At 42.4% G+C, this 23,014-nt stretch overlaps 1 protein-coding gene across 1 annotated transcript in view; it reads right to left on the reverse strand.

Moving 5' to 3' along the window:
• The window catches only part of LOC128704237 (uncharacterized), a 586,655-nt gene that overhangs the window by 15,491 nt on the left and 548,150 nt on the right, over nt 1-23,014 (reverse strand). Inside the window, exon 8 of the mRNA XM_070091942.1 lies at nt 22,709-22,856. Coding sequence (XP_069948043.1) covers nt 22,709-22,856 — 148 coding nt within the window. The remainder of the gene's footprint in view (nt 1-22,708; nt 22,857-23,014) is intronic.

Genomic DNA, 23,014 nt, shown 5'->3' on the forward strand with positions numbered 1-23,014 from the left:
ATCACGTGATCGAGGGGGGGGGGTGTCCTCACCTCTCGTGAAGTATTCAGTCTGCTCTAGACTCGCTTGGTGGTTGGACAGATTGTCTGTCTCATTATTATTGTTAGTTCTGTAGAACTCTGTTCACAGAACATTGTATAGACTTAGTGATTTTCGACGTTGTACTGAGGTTGTGTGTCGCTTAGACACTCTGAACATCTCAGGTCCTTAGCTATAGCTTCTGACCTAATTTTGTACTGGTTTCTGTGTATTGTCACAGTCGGGTTTTTCCTATGCTGAACTTAGTTTCAGTAGTATGGGAGTTTTGTAACTTTTGTGGAGGATCTGCTGATGGTCCCTACTTAGTGTCGTTATATTATCTCCTTGATCCTGATTGTGTCACAGTCGCTTGTTATATGGCTATTGGGCTTAGCATTCTTTTCATTGTTCAAGCAGACTGTTCTGGCCAGTCGGTCAAGAAGTTAGTTTATGTGAGGACTTTGTCAGTCACTTGTTTAAGTCTAGTCGAGTCGTGAGACATAGTGAACTACTTAGAGCACTTACATGCATACACAAACTTGTACGTATTTGTAATAGCTTATTAAATGTTAATGTACCAGACGGTACTTAAGAATTATAAATGTGATATGTGCTTTCAGCACAATAATATTGAACTCGAGAGATTGATTTTATTTTGATTGCTGTGATTAATTTAATTTGATAATATACCTCTAGACTTAATAAATTTATTAAATTTTAATTTCTCAAGTTAGTAGCCTACCAGTTGTAATCCTAAAGCACTATTGAATAATACCAAATTCTAATGGATAATTGGACAAGGATACTGACTACTTGTTACGAAAACCCAGTAACAGGCTGGATGCTAGAAGGTCAGTCCTTTCTAGTATTCACTGGAGATCTCTAAGCTTTTAGAATCGCGTTTTTTGTAACAAATGGGGGCCTGTCCGGGAGGCTCTTGATCCAAGGTGTTGGAGAAATTGTTCAGTTTGACATACTAGTACTTCTATGATCACACACTTTGAGTACTTTCCTAATCTGAAGACTTTGAGTTTAGTCTTGTACAACATACCAGGTGGATGTATGTACCTGACTGAGTCTCTTGATCCAAGGAGATGGAAATACTGTTTATGAGCTCTAGCTCTAAGACAACCAACACTAAAATTCCTATTAGGATTATAGTTTCCCATAATCACTCTCTCGTAGTACAATTATTTTCGTGATGTATGCCAAAGTGAAACAGTTAATTGATACTCTGACTTTGAGTTAAGTACATTAAAACTTCAGACGTGTTGGCAAGTAGCCAAATATCTCAGTGTGACGGATAACAGGAATTACACAGCTGAAACTGTCAGAGCGTTAATTAAAGATATATTGTTTCCTGCTCATACATATATGTCTGATTATGATTCAGATTCAGAAAGCCTAGTGTCACAATTAGGAAGTATGACTATTTGATGAAGAAGAAAGAGCAACTAAGGCAGAAGTGAGCCTAGTGTCTGAGCCTAGTGTAGCTCAGTTCTCGCTCACGCCTTCCCTCCTAACTGTTAGCTTGACGCAGCCACATACAAGTACAGCGTATGCTACACCTGTATCTACTTATCCTAGACCAGATCTAGACTCTCTAGAGACGCCTGAACGAGGTGTCCGACCTAAGGACCGTCCAGACCATGTTAATTTCCCTACTCCTCCATTACCCACTGGTCCGATCTCTCAGGAACAGTTTGAGAGGTTGGAATGCCTCATTATGTTGCAGACTGCACAAATAGAGGCGCAGAGGAAATTGAACGAAGAAGATTTCCAAAGAGAAAATGTTCGTCTGGGAAGACAACAGACTGATAGATCACAGGACACATTTAATGTGCAGAAAGCTGCATCCATGGTTCCTAAATTTTTTGAAAGTGACTTAGACACCTATTTTGATGTGTTTGAGAACCAGGCACGTGCTATGAACTGGCCACGTAAGCACTGGGCAACATTGTTGCATACTGCTTTGACGGGAAGAGCTCAAACCTGTACTGCAGCTTTGCCATTTACCAAGTACATTAGTTATGACGCTGTCAAACAAACAATTCTAGAGACGTATAACTTGTTACCTGTAAGTTATCAAAGAGCATTTCGTACGTTACAACGACGACAAGATCAAACTTGTGTAGAGTTTGCTCGTGAGAAAAAAGTTGCATTTCAGAGGTGGTGTAGAGCTGCCAAGTGTAACAACTACGACAGTCTTGTTCAGTTGTTACTACACGAAGAGTTTAACAACTGTATGCCTGCTGACATACAAGAATATCTGATCAATCATACTACCTCGGATATTCTGGAAACTGCAGCATTAGCAGACAATTACGAGATTTCTCACAAACTTGTACGTACTAAAACACAAAGAAACAAGGTAACTAAAGATGGTCCTAGAAGTTGGCAACCTAAATCAGCTGCTCATTGCCGGCCTGATGTACCTGCTACTGTAACTTCTCGTACCTTTACCAGGAAAACTCACAATCCTGAATCTGTCTCTGTGGCTAGACAGAAATCTGATATCGAGAAGAAGAAAGTTAAATGTACCTATTGTAACAGAAAAGGACATATTAGAGAGTATTGCTATAAGTTAGAAAGAGATACGAGAAGCAGTCGTGCGGCTGGCGCCCCCACTCAAGTCGTATCCTCTTCCGAGCAACAAAGACACCAAAATCATAGCAATACCTCTGAACCTACTGTTTTAGATAATGTTACTCAGGATAGATGACTAGCGTCAGAAAGTGTATCTGACGAAAAGATTCGTTCAGCGATGAGTCCTTACTTTTCAAGAGGTAGAATAGGATTTGGCGAATCACATCTAACTGAGATAATTACTTTCGGAGACACTGGCAGTTATCTCACGTTATTAAGAGAAGATGTACTGCCCATAACAAATGTAGATGACTTTCTTATGTCTCTGGTGACAGCCCGTGGTTGTGGAGTAGTTTGGACCATGTAGACAATATTGGTCGGCTTGCTTGTAGCCGCAAATTCATGTATATTCCGTGTGAAGTTGGGCAGGAAGGCGGAGAGCCATTGCAATATGGACGCAGCTTAAGAATGGGAAAGAAATGTGCTCGAAATGACTATCTGTGGAATAACTGGTTGTGACAGACGGGGTCACATGATTATCTCAAACTCCTGACCTCTTCTTCTCCGACTTAGTTGCATCAATGTGAAATAGGACACGTATGTCAAGTTCTGTACATTTATTAAAGGAAACGTTTCGCCACGAGTAACTTTGTCAGCCGTATCAGTGGGACCAAACGTGAACCGTCACATCCCAAAAGCTTTTTTAAAAGTTTTTCATTATTTTTCACCCTTATTTGCTTACATAAAAAGTATAAATATAAAACGCGGCAGCAATTGAAAGAATAACCCAGCCAATCCATGATGGCGCTGTTGAAAAAATCGTCGACTAATTTCTAGCCATTATCGTCAATTATTCAGTATTGTTAGCTATCGTCACAGATCAATACTACTGCTATTACTTTATTCCCACACAGGAGGTTTGTAAACGTAGCGGAGGGAGTGTGGGAGAGAACGTATGGAATAAAAGGGTATCTGATAGGAAAGAACTGATGTGGGAAAGGTGTGAGAGTGAAATGAAAGTGGGAGGGAAAGGGGTGAGAATGAAATGAAAGTGGGAGGGAAAGGCGAGAGATAAGAAAAGGAGGTAAGGAACAGAGGAGTTAAATACAGATGAGGAGGAAATATGAAGAAGGAACTAGAGACAATCTGAGGGGATCGAGAAGAGGTTGGGAGACCTGAAGGGACGAAAGAGAGAGTACATCTTTTAGTTTATTTATGATTTAAAAAAAAACAATAAGTGTCAGTATACTGACACTTATTGGTTTCTTTAAGCCATAAGATGTATACACACTGAATGTATACATGTCTCAGAGTAAACACACCCCGACACATGTATCTATGAGTTTATATTCATCAAGAGGTATATAACTCTCAGCGTAAACACATTATGTAATTTACCTAAATTGTTGTTTAATGAATTAAATTATTTATCTGACTGGTGGTTTATAGGTGAAATGCATCGTTATTGACCCAACAGCAATCCCTAAGCACTGAACCTAACAGGCACTGTGTTTATATTCCACTAGGTACATATCTCTTGATGTGTATGCTGTGAGAACAGCAGTGTATTTATATATATAAAGAGATGTGTTTGTTGCAGTGTATATAGACACAGAGCTCATTAGAGTATTAAAGTGTCAGAGACTTGTTGTGTACACGTGTCAGAGACTTGTTGTGTACACTTGTCAGAGACTGGTTGTGTACACTTGTCAGAGACTGGTTGTGTACACGTGTCAGAGACTGGTTGTGTACACTTGTCAGAGACTGGTTGTGTACACGTGTCAGAGACTGGTTGTGTACACGTGTCAGAGACTGGTTGTGTACACGTGTCAGAGACTGGTTGTGTACACGTGTCAGAGACTGGTTGTGTACACGTGTCAGACACTGGTTGTGTACACGTGTCAGAGACTGGTTGTGTACACGTGTCAGAGACTGGTTGTGTACACGTGTCAGACAGTCTTCATGTCCCTTCAAAGAGCCAATAAAGCAAATACCAAATAGTTACCATCAGCACATCAGTATAGTGTGTGTGTGTGTGTGTGTGTGTGTGTGTGTGTGTGTGTGTGTGTGTGTGTGTGTGTGTGTGTGTGGACTCGCCTAGCTGTACTCGCCTAGTTGTGGTTAGAGGGGTCGAATCACAGCTCCTGGCCCCGCCTCCTCACTGGTCTCTACTAGGTCATTCTTCCTGCTCCATGAGCTTTATCATACTTCTTAAAGCTATACATGGATCCTGCTTCCACTACATCACTTCCCAAACTATTCCACTTCCTGACAACTCTGTGACTGAGGAAATACTTTCTAAACATCCCTGTGATTCATCTAAGTCTTCAATTTCCAATTGTGTCCCCTTGTTGCTGTGTTCCATCTCTGGAACATCCTGTTTCTGTCCACCTTGTCGATTCCTCTCCGTATATTAAATGTCGTAATCATACCCTCCCTATCTCTCCTGTCTTCCAGTGTCGTCAGGTTGATTTCTCTTAACCTCTCCTTATAGGACATTTCCCTTAACTCCGGGACTAGGCTTGTTGCAAACCTTTGCACTTTCTCTAGTTTCCTAATATAGGCCAATATAGGCCAAACGTACACGGTGTACATGGTCCTAAACGATTCCTTATTAAGATGTCGGAATGCTGTTCTTAGGTTTGCTAGGCGCCCATATGCTGCAGCAGTTATTTGGTTGATGTGTGCTTCAGGAGATGCGCCTGGTGTTATACTCACCCCAAGATCTTTTTCCTTGAGTGAGGTTTGTAGTATTTGGCCCCTTAGACTGTACTCCGTCTGCTGTCTTCTTTGCCCTTCCCCAATCTTCATGACTTTGCACTTGGTGGGGTTGAACTCCAGAAGCCAGTTGCTGGACCGGGCCTGCAGCCTGTCCAGATCCCTTTGTAGTTCTGCTTGGTCTTCGTCTGATTGAATTCTTCTCATCATCTTCACATCATCTGCGAACAGGGACACTTCTGAGTTTGTTCATTCCGTCATGTTCACAAATACCAGAAACAGCACCGGTCCTAGGACTAATTCCTGTGGAAGCCCGCTCGTCACAGGCGCCCACTCTGACACCTCGTCACGTACCATGACTCGCTGTTGTCTTCTTGACAGGTATTCCCTGATCCACTGCAGTGCCTTCCCTGTTATCCCTGCCTGGTCCTCCAGCTTTTGCAATCATCTCTTGTGTGGAACTTTGTCAAACGCTTTTTGACAGTCCAAGAACATGCAATCTACACACCCTTTTCTCTCTTGTCTTACTGCTGTCACCCTGTCATAGAACTCCAGTAGGTTTGTGACACAGGATTTCCCGTCCCTGAAACCGTGCTGGCTGTCATTGATAAGCTCATTTTTCTCTAGGTTCTCCACCACTCTTCTCTTGATAATCTTTTGCATGATTTTGCATACTGTACATGTCAGTGACGCTGATCTGTAGTTTAACGCTTCATGTCTGTCTTCTTTTTTTTTTTTAAATTGGGACTACGTTTGCTGTTTTCCATACCTCAGGTAGTCGCCCTGTTTTGATAAATGTGTTGACTGTTGTTAGTGGCACACATAGCGCATCTGCTCCCTCTCTCATGACCCATCGCCTTCGAGGTATCTAGCTCGATTAGCAACCTCTTCACTCCTTCCTCAGTTGCATTATTTGTGTCCAACACTTGATGGTGTACCCCACTTCTCCGTCATTCTGGAGTTCCTTACACTTCCTCTGTTAACACTTCTTTGAATCTCATGTTGAGCTCCTCACATACTTCTCGGTCGTTTCTTGTGATCTTCCTTCCTCAGTCTGATTACCTGGTCCTTGACTGTTGTTTTCCTCCTGATGTGGCTGTACAACAGCTTTGGGTCAGATCAGGCTTTCGCCGCTATGTCATTTTCGTACTGTTGTTGGGTCTCCATTCTTACCTGTGCATATTCATTTCTGGCTCTATGACTGCTCTCCTTATTCTCCTGGGTCCTTCGCCTTCTTTACTCATTCCATTCTCTAGCACACTTGGTTTTGGCCTCTCTACACCTTTGAGTGATCTAAGTGCTCATCATGGCTTTCTCGATATTTTTGTTACCCTTGGGTACAAACCTCTCCTCAGCTTCCTTGTATATTGTTGTCACATATTCTATCATCTCGTTTACCGACTTAACTGCCAGTTCTCTGTCCAATTGAACCGAATGCAGGAAATTCTCCATTGCTGTGTAGTCCCCTCTATTGTAGTTTGGGTTTATTCGTCCTGCCGTTCCTGCTTCCCTCTCCACTTGTAACTCTACAATGTATTCGAAGCTTTTAGCCACGTGATCATGGCCCCGACGGGTCTTTCAAATGTGATGTCCTCAATATCTGCACTACTCAAGGTGAATACTAGGTCCAGTCTTGCTGGTTCATCCTCTCCCCTCTCTCTGGTACTATCCCTTACGTGTTGGCATATGAGGGTTTCCAGTACCACCTCCATCATCTAAGCCCTCCACATTTCTGGGCCCACATGTGGCCCCAGGTTCTTCTTGCCCATTTCCTTGTGATTAAAGTAACCCATAATCAGAAGCTTTGCCCTGTTCACATGAACCCTTTTGGTCACTTCAGCCCGTGTATCAACCATCGCTCTATTACTCTCATCATACTCTTGCCTTGGCCTCCTGCTGTTCTGTGGTGGGTTATATATTACTACAATTACCACCATGGGATCTCCAGACTGAAGTTTTCCTATTATGTATTCTCTTGCTTCTCCTCTGTCTCCTCTCTCCAGCTCATTAAAATCCCACTGGTTTCTGATGAGCAGCTCCACTCCTCCACCCCCTCTGTTCCCTCTGTCTTTCCTCAGGTTCTGATATCCCATTGGAAAGATGGCATCTGTTATCATTCCTGTGAGCTTGGTTTTTGTGAGAGCTATGATATCCCGTGATGTCAATTTGACTCTTTCGTGCCACTCCTCCCACTTATTCGTTATTCTATCAGCGTTGGTATACCATACCTTCAGTTTCCTCTCCACACTGTATTCTGGGGGGTCTGTGAAGGTGGGGGACCTGGCAGTGTGCTGTGGGATTTTATAGCAAAGTGTGGGGTGGGGGCTGTAAGTGTGGAATATGGTGTGTGTTGGGATAGCGTGTTTAGTTGTGGAATTCTGGGGGTGGTTCTGTGTGTGTGGGGGGGTGTACGTGTGTGTACGCACTCAACTAGTTGTTGTTGCAGGGCTCGAGTCACAGCTGTGTGTGTGTGTGTGTGTGTGTGCGTGCGTGTGCGTGTGCGTGTGCGTGTGTGTGTGTGTGTGTGTGTGTGTGTGTGTGTGTGTGTGTGTGTGTGTGTGTGTGTGTGTGTGTGTGTGTGTGTGTGTGTGACTACTTGTGAGGGGGAGTTTAAAGTTTGGTTTGTTCTTGTTAGTATAGAGAAGGTGAGTGGGGAAGAGAGGTGGGGAAGCGGGGCTGTACAGTGGTATCCGCTAATTATGCTTCCGATGTTAATCGATGGGGTAACTGCACCTCCTGCTATGAGGGTGTGGTAAAAGTGCAGACTTTCGAATCTTGAGACATAAGCAGCCTTGCTTACGCTGTCTATAACCTGAGGAGGATGACGTGATGATGGTAATCTATTGGGGAACAGAAACCGAAATCTTGGAAATTGGAGATGCCCATAGAAAGATTTAATGGAGATAGCCATAGTGTGATGTGTTCTTGCGTGACTGGCCAGTGTGATGTGCCCATGGGTGGCTGGCCATAGTGTGATGCGCCCTTGAGTGTCTGGCCATAGTGTGATGTGCCCTTGAGCATCTGGCCATAGTGTGATGTGCCCTTGGGTGGCTGGCCATAGTGTGATGTGCTCCTGAGGGGTAAACGGGCCATAGCTTGATATACCCTGAGGGGGAGGACACTTATACACTTCGATCAGGTCTCCCCTCATTCTTCGTCTAACAAGTGAATGTAATTTAAGAGTCTTCAATCTTTCTTCATAAGGAAGATTTCTAATGCTATGTATTAATTTAGTCATCCTACGCTGAATGTTTTCTAACGAATTTATGTCCATTCTGTAATATGGAGACCAGAATTGAGCTGCATAATCTAGGTGAGGCCTTACTAATGATGTATAAAGCTGCAGTATGACCTCTGGACTTCTGTTGCTTACACTTCTTGATATAAATCCCAGTAATCTATTTGCCTTATTACGTACGCTTAGGCATTGTTGTCTTGGTTTAAGGTTGCTGCTCACCATAACCCCCAAGTCCTTTTCGCAATATGTATGGCTAAGTTCTACATCATTTAACTTATAAGTGCTAGGGTTATGGACACTCCCGAGCTTCAGAACCTTGCATTTATCTACATTGAACTGCATCTGCCACTTTTCTGACATCTACGTTTGAATCAATTATCCTGCCTATCTTTGTGTCATCGGCGAATTTGCTCATATCACTAGCAATTCCCTCATCAAGGTCATTGATATATATTATAAACAACAACGGGCCACTTGTTACAGATCCCCACTCGGATTTAACCCCATTTATGGACACTCTCTGCTTCCTGTCTGTGAGCCATGACTCGATCCATGAGAGCATTTTTCCCCCAATGCCATGAGCTGCCACTTTCTTTAACAGTGACTACTCAATGCCATGAGCTGCCACTTTCTTTAACAATGTGACTACTCACGTTGTCAAGGAGCTATGGTTCCTTGACAATGTGAGTAGTCACGAAATCGCTTGGAATTTCACTACTCTTTCACAGAGGTTGTTTTGCATATATATATGTATATGTATATTTATGTATATATATATAATTATAATGTGCACAGATATATCAGATCACTTTCTAGTTGTAGCTACACTGAGAGTAAAAGGTAGATGGGATACAAGGAGAATAGAAGCATCAGGGAAGAGAGAGGTGAAGGTTTATAAACTAAAAGAGGAGGCAGTTAGGGTAAGATATAAACAGCTATTGGAGGATAGATGGGCTAATGAGAGCATAGGCAATGGGGTCGAAGAGGTATGGGGTAGGTTTAAAAATGTAGTGTTAGAGTGTTCAGCAGAAGTTTGTGGTTACAGGAAAGTGGGTGCAGGAGGGAAGAGGAGCGATTGGTGGAATGATGATGTAAAGAGAGTAGTAAGGGAGAAAAAGTTAGCATATGAGAAGTTTTTACAAAGTAGAAGTGATGCAAGGAGGGAAGAGTAAATGGAGAAAAAGAGAGAAGTTAAGAGAGTGGTGAAGCAATGTAAAAAGAGAGCAAATGAGAGAGTGGGTGAGATGTTATCAACAAATTTTGTTGAAAATAAGAAAAAGTTTTGGAGTGAGATTAACAAGTTAAGAAAGCCTAGAGAACAAATGGATTTGTCAGTTAAAAATAGGAGAGGAGAGTTATTAAATGGAGAGTTAGAGGTATTGGGAAGATGGAAGGAATATTTTGAGGAATTGTTAAATGTTGATGAAGATAGGGAAGCTGTGATTTCGTGTATAGGGCAAGGAGGAATAACATCTTGTAGGAGTGAGGAAGAGCCAGTTGTGAGTGTGGGGGAAGTTCGTGAGGCAGTAGGTAAAATGAAAGGGGGTAAGGCAGCCGGGATTGATGGGATAAAGATAGAAATGTTAAAAGCAGGTGGGGATATAGTTTTGGAGTGGTTGGTGCAATTATTTAATAAATGTATGGAAGAGAGTAAGGTACCTAGGGATTGGCAGAGAGCATGCATAGTTCCTTTGTATAAAGGCAAAGGGGATAAAAGAGAGTGCAAAAATTATAGGGGGATAAGTCTGTTGAGTGTACCTGGTAAAGTGTATGGTAGAGTTATAATTGAAAGAATTAAGAGTAAGACGGAGAATAGGATAGCAGATGAACAAGGAGGCTTTAGGAAAGGTAGGGGGTGTGTGGACCAGGTGTTTACAGTGAAACATATAAGTGAACAGTATTTAGATAAGGCTAAAGAGGTCTTTGTGGCATTTATGGATTTGGAAAAGGCGTATGACAGGGTGGATAGGGGGGCAATGTGGCAGATGTTGCAAGTGTATGGTGTAGGAGGTAGGTTACTGAAAGCAGTGAAGAGTTTTTACGAGGATAGTGAGGCTCAAGTTAGAGTATGTAGGAAAGAGGGAAATTTTTTCCCAGTAAAAGTAGGCCTTAGACAAGGATGTGTGATGTCACCGTGGTTGTTTAATATATTTATAGATGGGGTTGTAAGAGAAGTAAATGCGAGGGTCTTGGCAAGAGGCGTGGAGTTAAAAGATAAAGAATCACACACAAAGTGGGAGTTGTCACAGCTGCTCTTTGCTGATGACACTGTGCTCTTGGGAGATTCTGAAGAGAAGTTGCAGAGATTGGTGGATGAATTTGGTAGGGTGTGCAAAAGAAGAAAATTAAAGGTGAATACAGGAAAGAGTAAGGTTATGAGGATAACAAAAAGATTAGGTGATGAAAGATTGAATATCAGATTGGAGGGAGAGAGTATGGAGGAGGTGAACGTATTCAGATATTTGGGAGTGGACGTGTCAGCGGATGGGTCTATGAAAGATGAGGTGAATCATAGAATTGATGAGGGAAAAAGAGTGAGTGGTGCACTTAGGAGTCTGTGGAGACAAAGAACTTTGTCCTTGGAGGCAAAGAGGGGAATGTATGAGAGTATAGTTTTACCAACGCTCTTATATGGGTGTGAAGCGTGGGTGATGAATGTTGCAGCGAGGAGAAGGCTGGAAGCAGTGGAGATGTCATGTCTGAGGGCAATGTGTGGTGTGAATATAATGCAGAGAATTCGTAGTTTGGAAGTTAGGAGGAGGTGCGGGATTACCAAAACTGTTGTCCAGAGGGCTGAGGAAGGGTTGTTGAGGTGGTTCGGACATGTAGAGAGAATGGAGCGAAACAGAATGACTTCAAGAGTGTATCAGTCTGTAGTGGAAGGAAGGCGGGGTAGGGGTCGGCCTAGGAAGGGTTGGAGGGAGGGGGTAAAGGAGGTTTTGTGTGCGAGGGGCTTGGACTTCCAGCAGGCATGCGTGAGCGTGTTTGATAGGAGTGAATGGAGACAAATGGTTTTTAATACTTGACGTGCTGTTGGAGTGTGAGCAAAGTAACATTTATGAAGGGGTTCAGAGAAACCGGCAGGCCGGACTTGAGTCCTGGAGATGGGAAGTACAGTGCCTGCACTCTGAAGGAGGGGTGTTAATGTTGCAGTTTAAAAACTGTAGTGTAAAACACCCTTCTGGCAAGACAGTGATGGAGTGAATGATGGTGAAAGTTTTTCTTTTTCGGGCCACCCTGCCTTGGTGGGAATCGGCCGGTGTGATAATAAAAAAAAAAAAATAATGTGCACGAGCGCGTGTCGTGCCGCCGAGTTAAAACCTGTGATTTTGGCTTAAATAGCAACGCTCTTCTGGTCGAATATGGCAAGTGAAAATTTGTGTATGCAGTTATTTTGCAAAAAAAAATCATTCTGAACCTTACGACAAAATGTATTTAATTGTTTAATTATTAAATTATTGTAAACTTATCTAAAGTATATTTAGTTGGATTAGGCTAAATTAAACTGCGCTTGTTATAATAAGGTTAGATGAGTTTTCTAATGTTCATTTCGTACAAGATTATTATTTTTTGCATAAACATAAAGGAAAAAATATATCTTTAAACGTATAAGTTATAAGTTTTAGAAAAGACTTAATTTTAAATTGACCAGGTTTACCTAAAGATCTTTTGCACTCAGTCGTCAGGAGGTATGCAATGTTGCAAGACGTAGAGCAGATAAAAAGAGCAGAATTATAAATCCTGTGAGAAAGAGAGAGAGAGAGATGAAATTATTCCAACTCCAAACCGGCAGTATGGGAACACCTCTACCTGCAGTCAGGAGAAAGCTGACCTCTTTGCCGAGCCTTTAGCTGCGAAGATGCACGTTCCTGATCCGACAAGCGTACCTCCCTGGCTAGCCTCAAGATGGATGTCAAAGTTGTCAGTAGTGACTGTAAGGCCGGATGAAGTGTATCTTTTCATTAAATTCCTGGAACAAGAAACGGCTGTAGGCCCAGGTATGTTGAGCCCAAGATTGTTGACTAGTACAATGTAAATGGCCTCTTTGGAAAGAGGGAAATGTAGTCCTTGTTCACCTAAAGAAGAACAGAACTAAAATTAACAACTACTAACCAGTGTCATTCCTGTCAGTAACTGGAAAAAAATTTTAAACAATAATCTCAATTTGGATGACAGCGTTTATCTAATACCACTTTCTTTGTGACAGTCAATATGGCTTCAGAAAAGTTCACTTTGTTGCAGATCTGCTGTTAATCCTGTCCACTAGGTGGCACCAGTCACTGGGTGAATCCAAGAGACCAGCTATATAATGAATTTCGACCGGTTATGGCACTTGGAACTCTTAGTAAAGCTACAAGCACTGCAAGTCGCCGTCTCTGCACTATGCCTCCTCAGTGACTACCTTTTAGGTACATCTCTAAGAGTAGTTCTCAACGGGACAAAGATAACAAGACACTTCATTGGTGCATGTGTTCCACAAGGAAGTGTTCTTGAACCATTGTTATGGAAAGACTACTTCCATGACCATCTTCAACTCATCTCAGAATTCACTGCATATACAGACGACTGTACTCTGACATTTACTTATCCAAGAGAGGAAATGCCAGCTGATCAAAGTAACATTAATCAGCAGTGTACAGCTATTATGCCTTGGAAAACGATGGCAGGTCACATGTGCTGCTGAGAAGACACAAATAATGATCTCTAGGCCCCATAGAAAAGTTAATATCCTTTGGGTGAAGTTTGACTCCAAACTGGCTATGAGGAACCACGTTGCAAATCTTGCAAACAAAGCGGCCAGAAAGCTTTCACCACTTAGACTTATTTCTAATCTACTTGACAGTAGAGGTTGCTCACACTGTACACTGCTCCACTTTTTGGATTACCTACCCCCCGTACTTCTTGACAGAATAGAGAACAGAGCAAGACAACTCATCTCCCGCCTGGAACCAGCCTGGACAGATCTGTCACTTCAGCAGAACTTTCATCACCGGAAGGATGTTTGTGGCCTTACTGTTATGTACATGGCCACAACTGTCCAGGTACCACACTTGTCTCCACTCCAAGGACAGCAAAAAGTGAGTTACACAACAAGACGAGAAGCAAGGAGCAACTACACTCTCCTCCACAACATTGCATCATCTGAGACTATTCATAGAATGAGTATAAAATGTCCATATAGCATAACGACATCCAGGAAATAAAGTCAAGTGACCAAATGAAATCACTGGCCCACACAAGCCTCCAACTTCATCCTGATCCCTATCTGTATATCTCTTAACTATGAAAGATTTTCATATGAGCTGATGTAGGTAACAACTCTTAGTTTGTAAATAAAGTTAGGAACTCTAAGCCTAAGCTTTTGAAACTTTGTGTAACAAGGAAGAGAGAGAGAGAGAGAGAAAGAGAGAGATGAAATATCTGTTGTTATATATTGCACTTAGTAAAATATTGTGCTCGTACATTTTACTTTGGTTATCTTGGGTTAAATAAAGTTGTTTAGGCTATATGTATTGTGCACTTCTCACTGTCGGTGTTAAACTCTGAAATATAAAGACACGTGTATGAATCATCACGGTTAATATTTTGGTTTTTCATACACAATAATCAGCGGGCATTTTCTTTGCTCCCTTAAAAAAAAAAAAAAAAAAAAAAAGAATTCTTAAATTTATACTCTTTAATTCTCCTCGTTATAATGTTGTCAACTTCCTAGCTTAACAGAAATTTGACTGCTTTTGTGGAACGGAGGATTGAGCTTCCACCACTATTCGTCGAAAATTCTCCACACGGATCTAGCAGACAGATGATCGAGCCTTCATTAGTCTCGTTTTACTGACTGACCGACAAGATTTTATCGGCTGGATAATAAAGCCGTGTGATGAATGGACGCCACGGCTTTAATGGTTCATGAAATACTATACCATACAATGCCTCGCTCTATTCCAAAAGATTTTTTAATTACTAAATATTAATATTTACCCCATATATGGGTTTTCACTACGTATTTCAGTTGAACAATATATGTATTTAACTATATACGGCTTTTTCCTAAACAAAAATTGTGTTTTCCCTTTGTCCCCAAAATAATTTTCCCAACAAGACTGACACTTGCACTGTTCATCTCAGTTGTCCATCTTTCAACAAATGTCTTATTGAATTTTGATGTAAAGTTACTTTCCCTTACATGTATATATTTTTCACTTTTGCAAATACAAAACATTTCCTTTTCCTTTTCACTTTCCTTTTCATTACTCTGCCTCCATGTATCTCCCTCTAACTCTTAATATCTCTCACATACCTTCACCCATATGTGTTTATCTCACTCAGTTACTTCACATAAACAAACCTCAATCCTTCACTCTGGTTCCCCTTCTAAAATTCCCCTAATTAATGAATTGACCAAATGCCAGTGAAATGGTCTCCATCCAGTTGTAGTGTCTCCTACTGAATGAGGGACAACTGTTCCACCTTTTCTTCTCGTCTTCTTTCCTCTTCTGGTTAACCTATATATTCTCGCGTCCCTTCCTCTTTATTTCTTGCCTCTTCTTCTGGCTTTCTTTTCTCTTGCTTTGCCACATTCTAAATATTTTATGTAGCTCATTCTACCAGTTTCGAATTATGGTGTCCAGCTCCTTTTCTAACCTTACTTCCTTTACTCATCTTCACTTTTTTCTGAGTTCTTCATAAAAGTCTGCAGTTATATTGAACGTGTGTTCGCATTGCTAGTCTTATCTAATCTCTTAGAGACGGGACGACTCAATCCATATCTCAACAGCCACATCCACTCATCTGTTCCTTGGAACTCGAAATTCATCACGGGACTGTGCTGTTGTCTTCGGGTAACCTGCTATTCTCAGTTCATTACCATCAGCGCTGCCTATCCATAACATTCGTCACTGTGAGTGAAAAGTCAAATTATTTTCCTGGGGAGGAAAGGCCTTCCTACATTATTTACATTTCTTTGTTTCTCTTCATTTTTATTTCATGTTTTAAATCTTTTATTCTTCACTCTGTTTTGCCTCATTTTGATTATATTTCCCTCTTATAATACTCAGCTAGTGCCATTCCCCTTTCAATATTTAGCAATAACTCTACCTCATTCTGCCTATAACTGGTTTTCCCTAAAACTCATAATATCGTTATTAAAATAATTCATCCTGCCCAGTTCTATTGTATCATATTTTATTGCTTCCCCACAGAAACCCATACCTCTATTTCTAGTTTAAAGACGTGACAGTGCCCTTCACTGCACTGGCCAGAGCCTGCAAACCAGCCCTAGATAAGTGAACCTCCCCCCACCCATCCATGATATACATATCATTTTTGCCAAAGAAGAGGTCCCATTATTCTATTAATGGTACGGTCATTCGTCTCCCGACCTGCGGGGAGAGAGAGGACACTTGTACAGTTTCTCTTGCACGCCAACTGGTGAGGGAAACAGCATTAGCACCAAGATGGTGGACTGTATGAGCCAGTGCATAAATACTGTCTGCATCGAGCTGGTCAGGGGATCTTTAAGCAGCGCCACGATGAACGTTCTCCTGCCAAGCATTATCAGGGACATTTATGGCATCCCCAATGAAGAGTTGTAGGGTGTGGTGCTGAATGATATGTCAAGGGTCTTCATGAAGTTCATGAGGGCCGACTTCTACTCCAGCATCGTCGACGAATTTCAAGAAAGGATGAGCGTGAATTCGGCAGTGGAAGAATGCTTGCATGATGTTTCTAAGTATTTTACTTGGTGAAGGTACGGAATGTACCTTTTGAAGTGACAGCATACAATCTACAGGATGTGTTCAGTGGTTATGGGACTGTACACTCGGTGAGCATGGGAATGTGGAGGGATGGCCCCTACGAGGGGCTGCCGGAAGGATCCTTCACACTGAAAATGACCCTGAGGAGGCCGATGCCATCGTATGTCATATTGCATGGCTATAGAACTCAGGTTTTTGTACACTATGCGGGGCAGAGGAGGACGTGCTGTTTGTGACTCTTATGAGCACATGGCGGCACAATGCCCCAGAAGACAGGGCTCTAGGGTTCCAGAAAAAGCTTCTGAAGACAAGCAGTTAGAAGTCTTGGACGTTATGACAGGTGATGTGGAAGGCCGGGGTAAGGGCCTGTGGAGTGAGGAGGTTGACAGAGCAGAGATGGCTTTGGAGACGTGTGTTACACTACCAGAGGAAATGGGGGGGGGGAGGAATATCGCTGTCAGACAGACCGTTAGGTACTACAGATTCAGCTCAAGAAGGGATTTTGGAGGCTGTGCTGAAGGATTTTTTTGGAAGAGTCGGAGCATGGTGTGGAAGGTGACGAGAGGTTAGGTGATATCAAGGTGATGGACGAACAGAAACAGGGTAAGGAAGACTTGAGCGAGGTTAGAGTGGAGAGCAATGTGGTGGTGGAGGTCCATCAAGAAGATGTGATTGAAGATGTGTGTAGAGGGAAGCTCCCGCAAGAGATCAGTGGGGGCATCAGACATGGATGAGGTCCTCACACCAGCACAGCAGCCTGGGAAGAAGGTTTGGGCAGCTGTGGTGGAAATGGTGAGACCAGGAGGAAAGGGGGGAGCAATGATCGGCGGGAAGGAACAGGAAGGGGTTGGAGGGCAGGAACGAGGGATTGCTAGAGATGGACCGAGACCTATAAAGGGAGGACCAAGTAAGCCTCAGCAGCATAGGGGTAAGCTGTCATTCTTGTAATTTCAGGTGTGTAACTTTCAATGTAAACTGTCTTAAGACCGAGGTCAAGAGGGTATGGTTAGAGTGGTTTTTTAAGGAGATTTAGTATTGATGTCTGTTTTTTTTGCAGGAACATAATCATAGGTTAGGATGTGAGTTGGTTTTGAAAGGTTATAGGTTGTTTACCAGTGATGCTTTGAGGTTGAAAGGAGGTGTGGCTGTGGCGGTAAAGGAGACCAGTCCTTTGCGTATCCTGGGTTGGGAGGAGGGGGGGTGGGAGGGTTGTCAGGGTTGATGGATTTTGGGGGGCCGGGAGGGTTTTGTAGGTGTGTACATGCCAGCAACTAGTAACACTAGTGAAGGTGAATTTTGTACACGATGTCTTGGTGTATCATTTGAGAGGTTTACTGGCTATTACAGTGCTTGGTGGGGATTGGAATTTTGTAATTAGGAATGGGGATGTGGTTCTGAGGGAGACAGGTTGTGTTTTTGGGGTTCTGAGAGACGTTTTGCGGGATGTTGGAGTGGTAGATGTGGTGGGGAGTAGGGGATATGGAGTGGAGCACACTTTTATTCGTAGGGGATATGAGGCATGGTTAGATAGGATTTATGTTAGGCAGGGAATAGGTTTGGAGAGGGTGAGGACTATAGATGTGGGTTTTTCTGATCATCGTGCTGTTATAGCAGATTTGAGGGTAGATGGTATAGTGAGAGTTTATACGAGATACCGGAAATTGGATGTGAGGCTCCTTAGGGACGAGGGTGATGCTACAGGATTTGAGGATTGGTGGAAATCCTTTTGGGAGACTAGGAATAGGGAGATGGATTTGCTGGATTGGTGGGAAATGAGGGCTAAAGTTGGAATCACAGACTTTTTTAAAGTATGGGGTAAGGAGATGGCGAGGTGGAGCTATGGTCTACAAAATTATCTTGAAGGTCAGTTAAATGACTGTTATGCAGAGGACCGGGTTGGGCGGAGTGAGGACATGGAACGTTTGCAAAATAGGTTGGCAGAAATCCATAATGAAAAGTTTGAGACAATTAGTTAGGGTGGGGTTGGAGGATGTTTTAAGGGGGGATAGGCCGTTGGGATTTGTACTCAGGAAATTTAAGGAAAGGCAGACGAACACCACCTTGGTGTATATAGTGGCAGGAACAGGGGGGGGGATTTGAGGAGGGTCAAAGCCTATCCACCACAGTACATATTAGTTTGTATGCCGATTTTTGGTTTAGGGAGAAATGGAGGAGGGTTGGCGGGGGAGTGGGTGAGGGACGTTTTGGGGATGAGGGGTTTTATAGGGTTATAAGTGAGCAGGACAGTGACAGACTCGAGAGTAGTATTAGTGTAGAGGAGATAGAGGAGGCAGTTTTTGGGCTGTGCCAAGGTAAAACCCCTGGGATAGATGGCATATCCAACGATTTTTATAGGCTTCATTGGGGGAGTGTACGGCATTGTCTGGTGGGGGCTTTGAATTGTATGTTAAGTAGTGGGAGGATGGAAAAATTGCAAAGAACGGGTGTCACGGTTTTAGTGCCCAAAAAGGAATGAATGCCGAGTTTTCAATGATTACCGTGCGATTATGTTAATGTGCTCAGATTACAAGATTTTTTCTAAGATTTTGGGCAACAGAATGAGGAAAGTGTTGGGTTTAGTGTTACATAGGGGGCAGTTGGGAATTCCGGGGAGAAGAACGAGGGATGGACATGGTTTTATTAGGGATTTTCTAGAGTTGTACGATAGGGGGAATACTAGGCTTAGATTAGGAGAGCGCATATGATTGCGTGGACAGAGGTTTCTTAGGGGTTTGCATAGAGAGGTTCGGGTTTCGGGAGGGGGTAGTGAGGTGGGTGAACACCCTGTATGCTGAGGTGGAGGTGAGGGTACAGGTCAATGGAAGGTTGGGTGAAAGTGTACCGATGGAGAGAGGTTTGAGGCAGGGTTGCCCGCTATCGCAGCTGCTTTTTGCGTGTGTGCAGAATCCTTTCTATTAGTCTGTTGAGCGGGTGATGGACAAACAGGAGATGGAGGGGGGGTGCAAAGGGGGTATCGTTGGGTATGTGGATGATACTACTGTTTTGCTACGGGGTAAGGAGGAGTTAAGGAGGGTGGGTAGAGTGATTCATATGTTTAATATGAATAAGGGGATGCGAATTAATACGGTAAAATCAAGGTTACTAGAGGTGGGTAATTGGATAGGGAGGGCTTGGGGATGGGGTTAGGATGGACAGTGGTTGACAGAATCAGGGTATGTGGGATATGGTATATGGCAGAGGTGCGGGCATGCAGAAGGGTAAATTCAGAGTCTGTCACAGGTAAGGTTTTAAGTAGGCTAGGAGGTTTAAGTGTGAGGGACTTAGCTTTACATCAGAGGGTAGTGGTGGTAAATTCACTTGTCTATAGCAAGGTATGGGGAGCGGCAGAGGTTTTTCCCATAGAAGTGCAGGACATTGTGGAAATGCAGAGGAGGGTGCTAAAGTTTGTGTGGGGATTTGGGAGGGCATGGTTAAGTAAGGAGGTAGTTATGATGGATGTTCAAAGAGGGGGTTTAGGTTTGTTGCCTTTAGGATTGAGAGTAATGGCTATATATATCAAGCAGAGGTATATTAGGGAAGGGGGCGTGAGGGGAGCTAACGTAGGAAGAGTTATGGAGGAGGCACGTAAATTTGTGGAGTGGCAAGGACCTGCGGGTTTGTGAAGATATGTTAAGATTTTTATTGATAGTGCAACAGGTGGATAACATCAAAGTGAAAAGGATGGTGAGGGTAGTGGGAGGTCAGGGAATTTTGCAAGGGGTAGCCGTGTATCCAACGTATGATTGGGGGGTTATTTGGAAGGATTTTAGTAAGCTTAGGATACCGGCTAGGGTAAGAGAATTAGTGTATCGTTTCTTCATGGGGGTTCTGGCCTCCAAGGAGGTGTTAAGATGTATGGGGTTGGTGGAAGAGGCTTTTTGTCAGTTTTGGGATGTTGAAATGGCGTTTCATGTGGTCTTCTTTTGTCCCTCCTTGGAGGGGGTGAGATCATGGATGGGTGGGGTTATCAGATTGTTGGGGGGGACGTTTGCCGCTTTTAAGGGCTTTATCTGGATATCTCATGGGAAATGAGGGAATTAAGGCGTGATACGAGGATAAAAGCGTTGGCGGCTAGATTCTATAGGACGAAGTGTAGGAATATGCTGGTTTATAGGGCGTCCTGGGAAAAAAGTTTCCTGGAAGGTTACAGGAACCTCACTGTGGGCTCCCTTTGTCAGAGTCCCTGAGAATGGGCAAAGGGGTGGTCTCCTTCTGGGGGATGTAAAGGGGGGTTGGGGGATTTTGTTTGCCGCTGGAGTTTTTTTGTGGTGTGTAAGAGGAAGGTAGTGGCAGTTTGGTGTGGATGGTAAGCTATGTTTCACGGGAATGTTTGCCATAGTGAGATATAAGAGTAGCTTACAAGGTTAATTTTCTAACCCTGATGGTTATGTTCACTGTGTAAGAAATCTTCCTTGATAGCCAGGATACCGAGCCCTTAGGATCTCGTTTTTAAGTAATCAGATATGGCAAGATGGTTTCAACATAAATTTTTCTGGGGTACATGTCTGTTTTTTGGGACCGGCAAAATACAGCGGCCCTTATACTTGCTACTTGTCTTGTATTATGTTTAACTTTTGTTGTTTGCTGGAGGTTCTATGTGGTATTTTTTTAAGAGTATGTATAGGTCTCGGGTCTATACCATATTTATTAAGGGGTTTATACCAAAAAATTTGTGGACAAGAGTTTCGGTTTACATGCATATGTGGGAGGTTTAATTTCTGTGTAGGGTTTGGTATTAAACCCTTTTGATGTGCTGAGTTTTATTATGTTATAAAAGCTTGTTTTGAGTTTATTTTATTATTGTATGTTACATGTATGTTATTGTTTTCTGTACAAGAATTATAGTTCTTGATGGTTTAACATATTAATAATATTAAAATACTGTTTCTCCATGGTTATTGTGCATTAGGAATCATACGTTCCTTCAGAATTCCTATTGGTTAGGCTATAATGTAACACTTTAACCAATACTCTGTACCCTGTCATAGTGGGTATGTTCGGGTTTTGTGTCTTTGTTTTATTGTTGTTATGGTAGCTTTGGTTAGGGTCTTTTTACTTTACTGACATGATTTGTGTTGTATATATATTGTGTGTTAAAGGTGGTTATGGCTTTAGTCATGTGTTACAACTTTTACTTTAGTAACCTTGTGATGTTGTGCATTGTATGTTGTTTATTGTTGTAATAGGTTATGACAGGTACTCTTTTTATTTTGTTAACCCATGTATAATTTCCTTTTGGTGTGTTTCTTTGGTCACAATTCTCGTGGCGGTACCTATAAATGACTAATACTTTAGTGAGTTTTGTTTTTGCGTGTACTGTTTGCTATAACAGGATGTTGTTATAATACTTGTTACCTCCAGGAATAACCTGGAGGTAACAAGTATTATTATGCATCCTTTGTACTTTTGTAAGGTTTTTTAAATAAAATATAAAAAAAAAATGGTACAGCAATGTCCTTACAATGTTTGTCCAGTCAGTAATTAACGCCAGTTGCCCTGGACAACCATTCAATTCCAACTCCTCTCCTTTTAAAAATGCCACATACTTCAGGGCACCCTCCCTTATTCCTAATTATGTCTATTGCTGACCTATACCTGCTAATCATATTCTGACTCCTACGTCTGCCAACAGGATTGGTCTCATTACCTTCCATGACAGTTAACAGTATCCTGCATCCTCCCCCCCCCCCCCCCCCGCAAAAAAAAACATACTTTGCCTCCTCTTCTGTGAGGGAAAAGTTCATTAGACAGGAGTCGTGGAAGTATAAATGAATGATGGTGGTAGTTTGTTGGGCAGTTTTCTTGTTCTGTTGGGTGCATCCTTCCTGCTACCCCCCTCCCCTCCTTCTGTACCCGGTGGGAGGTGAGAAATGTCCCTCTGACCGGTTGTCAGTCACATGACTTTGGGCTCGGCTTTAAATCAAGAAATTTAACAGGAGTCTAGATGTCAGTCTAGATATTAGTAAGGTCTACCTTATATTACGCGGCTCAGTTCTGCTCTTCATATATCCAATGGACATTAATGTTTGAAAGAATATACATATATTGACAAAATTAATCCTCTGTATAAAGAAGATAAATTAAAGAGCCTAGAATATGCACTCTCTAGAAACACATCAAATAAAGAGAGAAAAACTGAACGGTGCAAGTGGCAGACAGTTTAAACAATAGAGTAATAAGTAAGGTGCTTAAAAAAAAAAAAGACGAAACTCGAACTAATTGCTGCTAATTGGATAAATTCAGATTAATAAAGGATTTAGAAAAGTACTAATGCAGCAATAGAGTTTCGGGTTAGTGGAACAATCTAACAGATCAGTGAAGATAAGGACATAAGGGCTACTGCACTTCTTTCTCTTCTATTCCTATGTTCTCCTCTGTTCTTAGGTTTACTTACCAAGAACACGATGTTCACGCTGCTCAAGTATAACAGGCTGACCGTGGGAGACCGTGGCATCCTCCTCCTTAATTACAGTGTATACCGCCGCCACCGTGGCCTGGCACTTGAGCACCAGTTCACCCTTCAGGAAGTGCGACTCCTCTACCTGGTGCCAACCAGATACAGTAAAAACATTAATTATCATTTTATCTTTTAGTTACCAGGCAAACATTTAGATTTGCTTGAAGATTTGTATGGTTTGAGTTAATGAAATCACATGGTGATTTGTTTGAATTGTCTAAATTAAAAAGATTAATATTTTTA

This window comes from Cherax quadricarinatus, chromosome 37, assembly GCF_038502225.1.
Source record: "Cherax quadricarinatus isolate ZL_2023a chromosome 37, ASM3850222v1, whole genome shotgun sequence".
Classification (NCBI taxonomy): Eukaryota; Metazoa; Arthropoda; class Malacostraca; order Decapoda; family Parastacidae; genus Cherax; species Cherax quadricarinatus.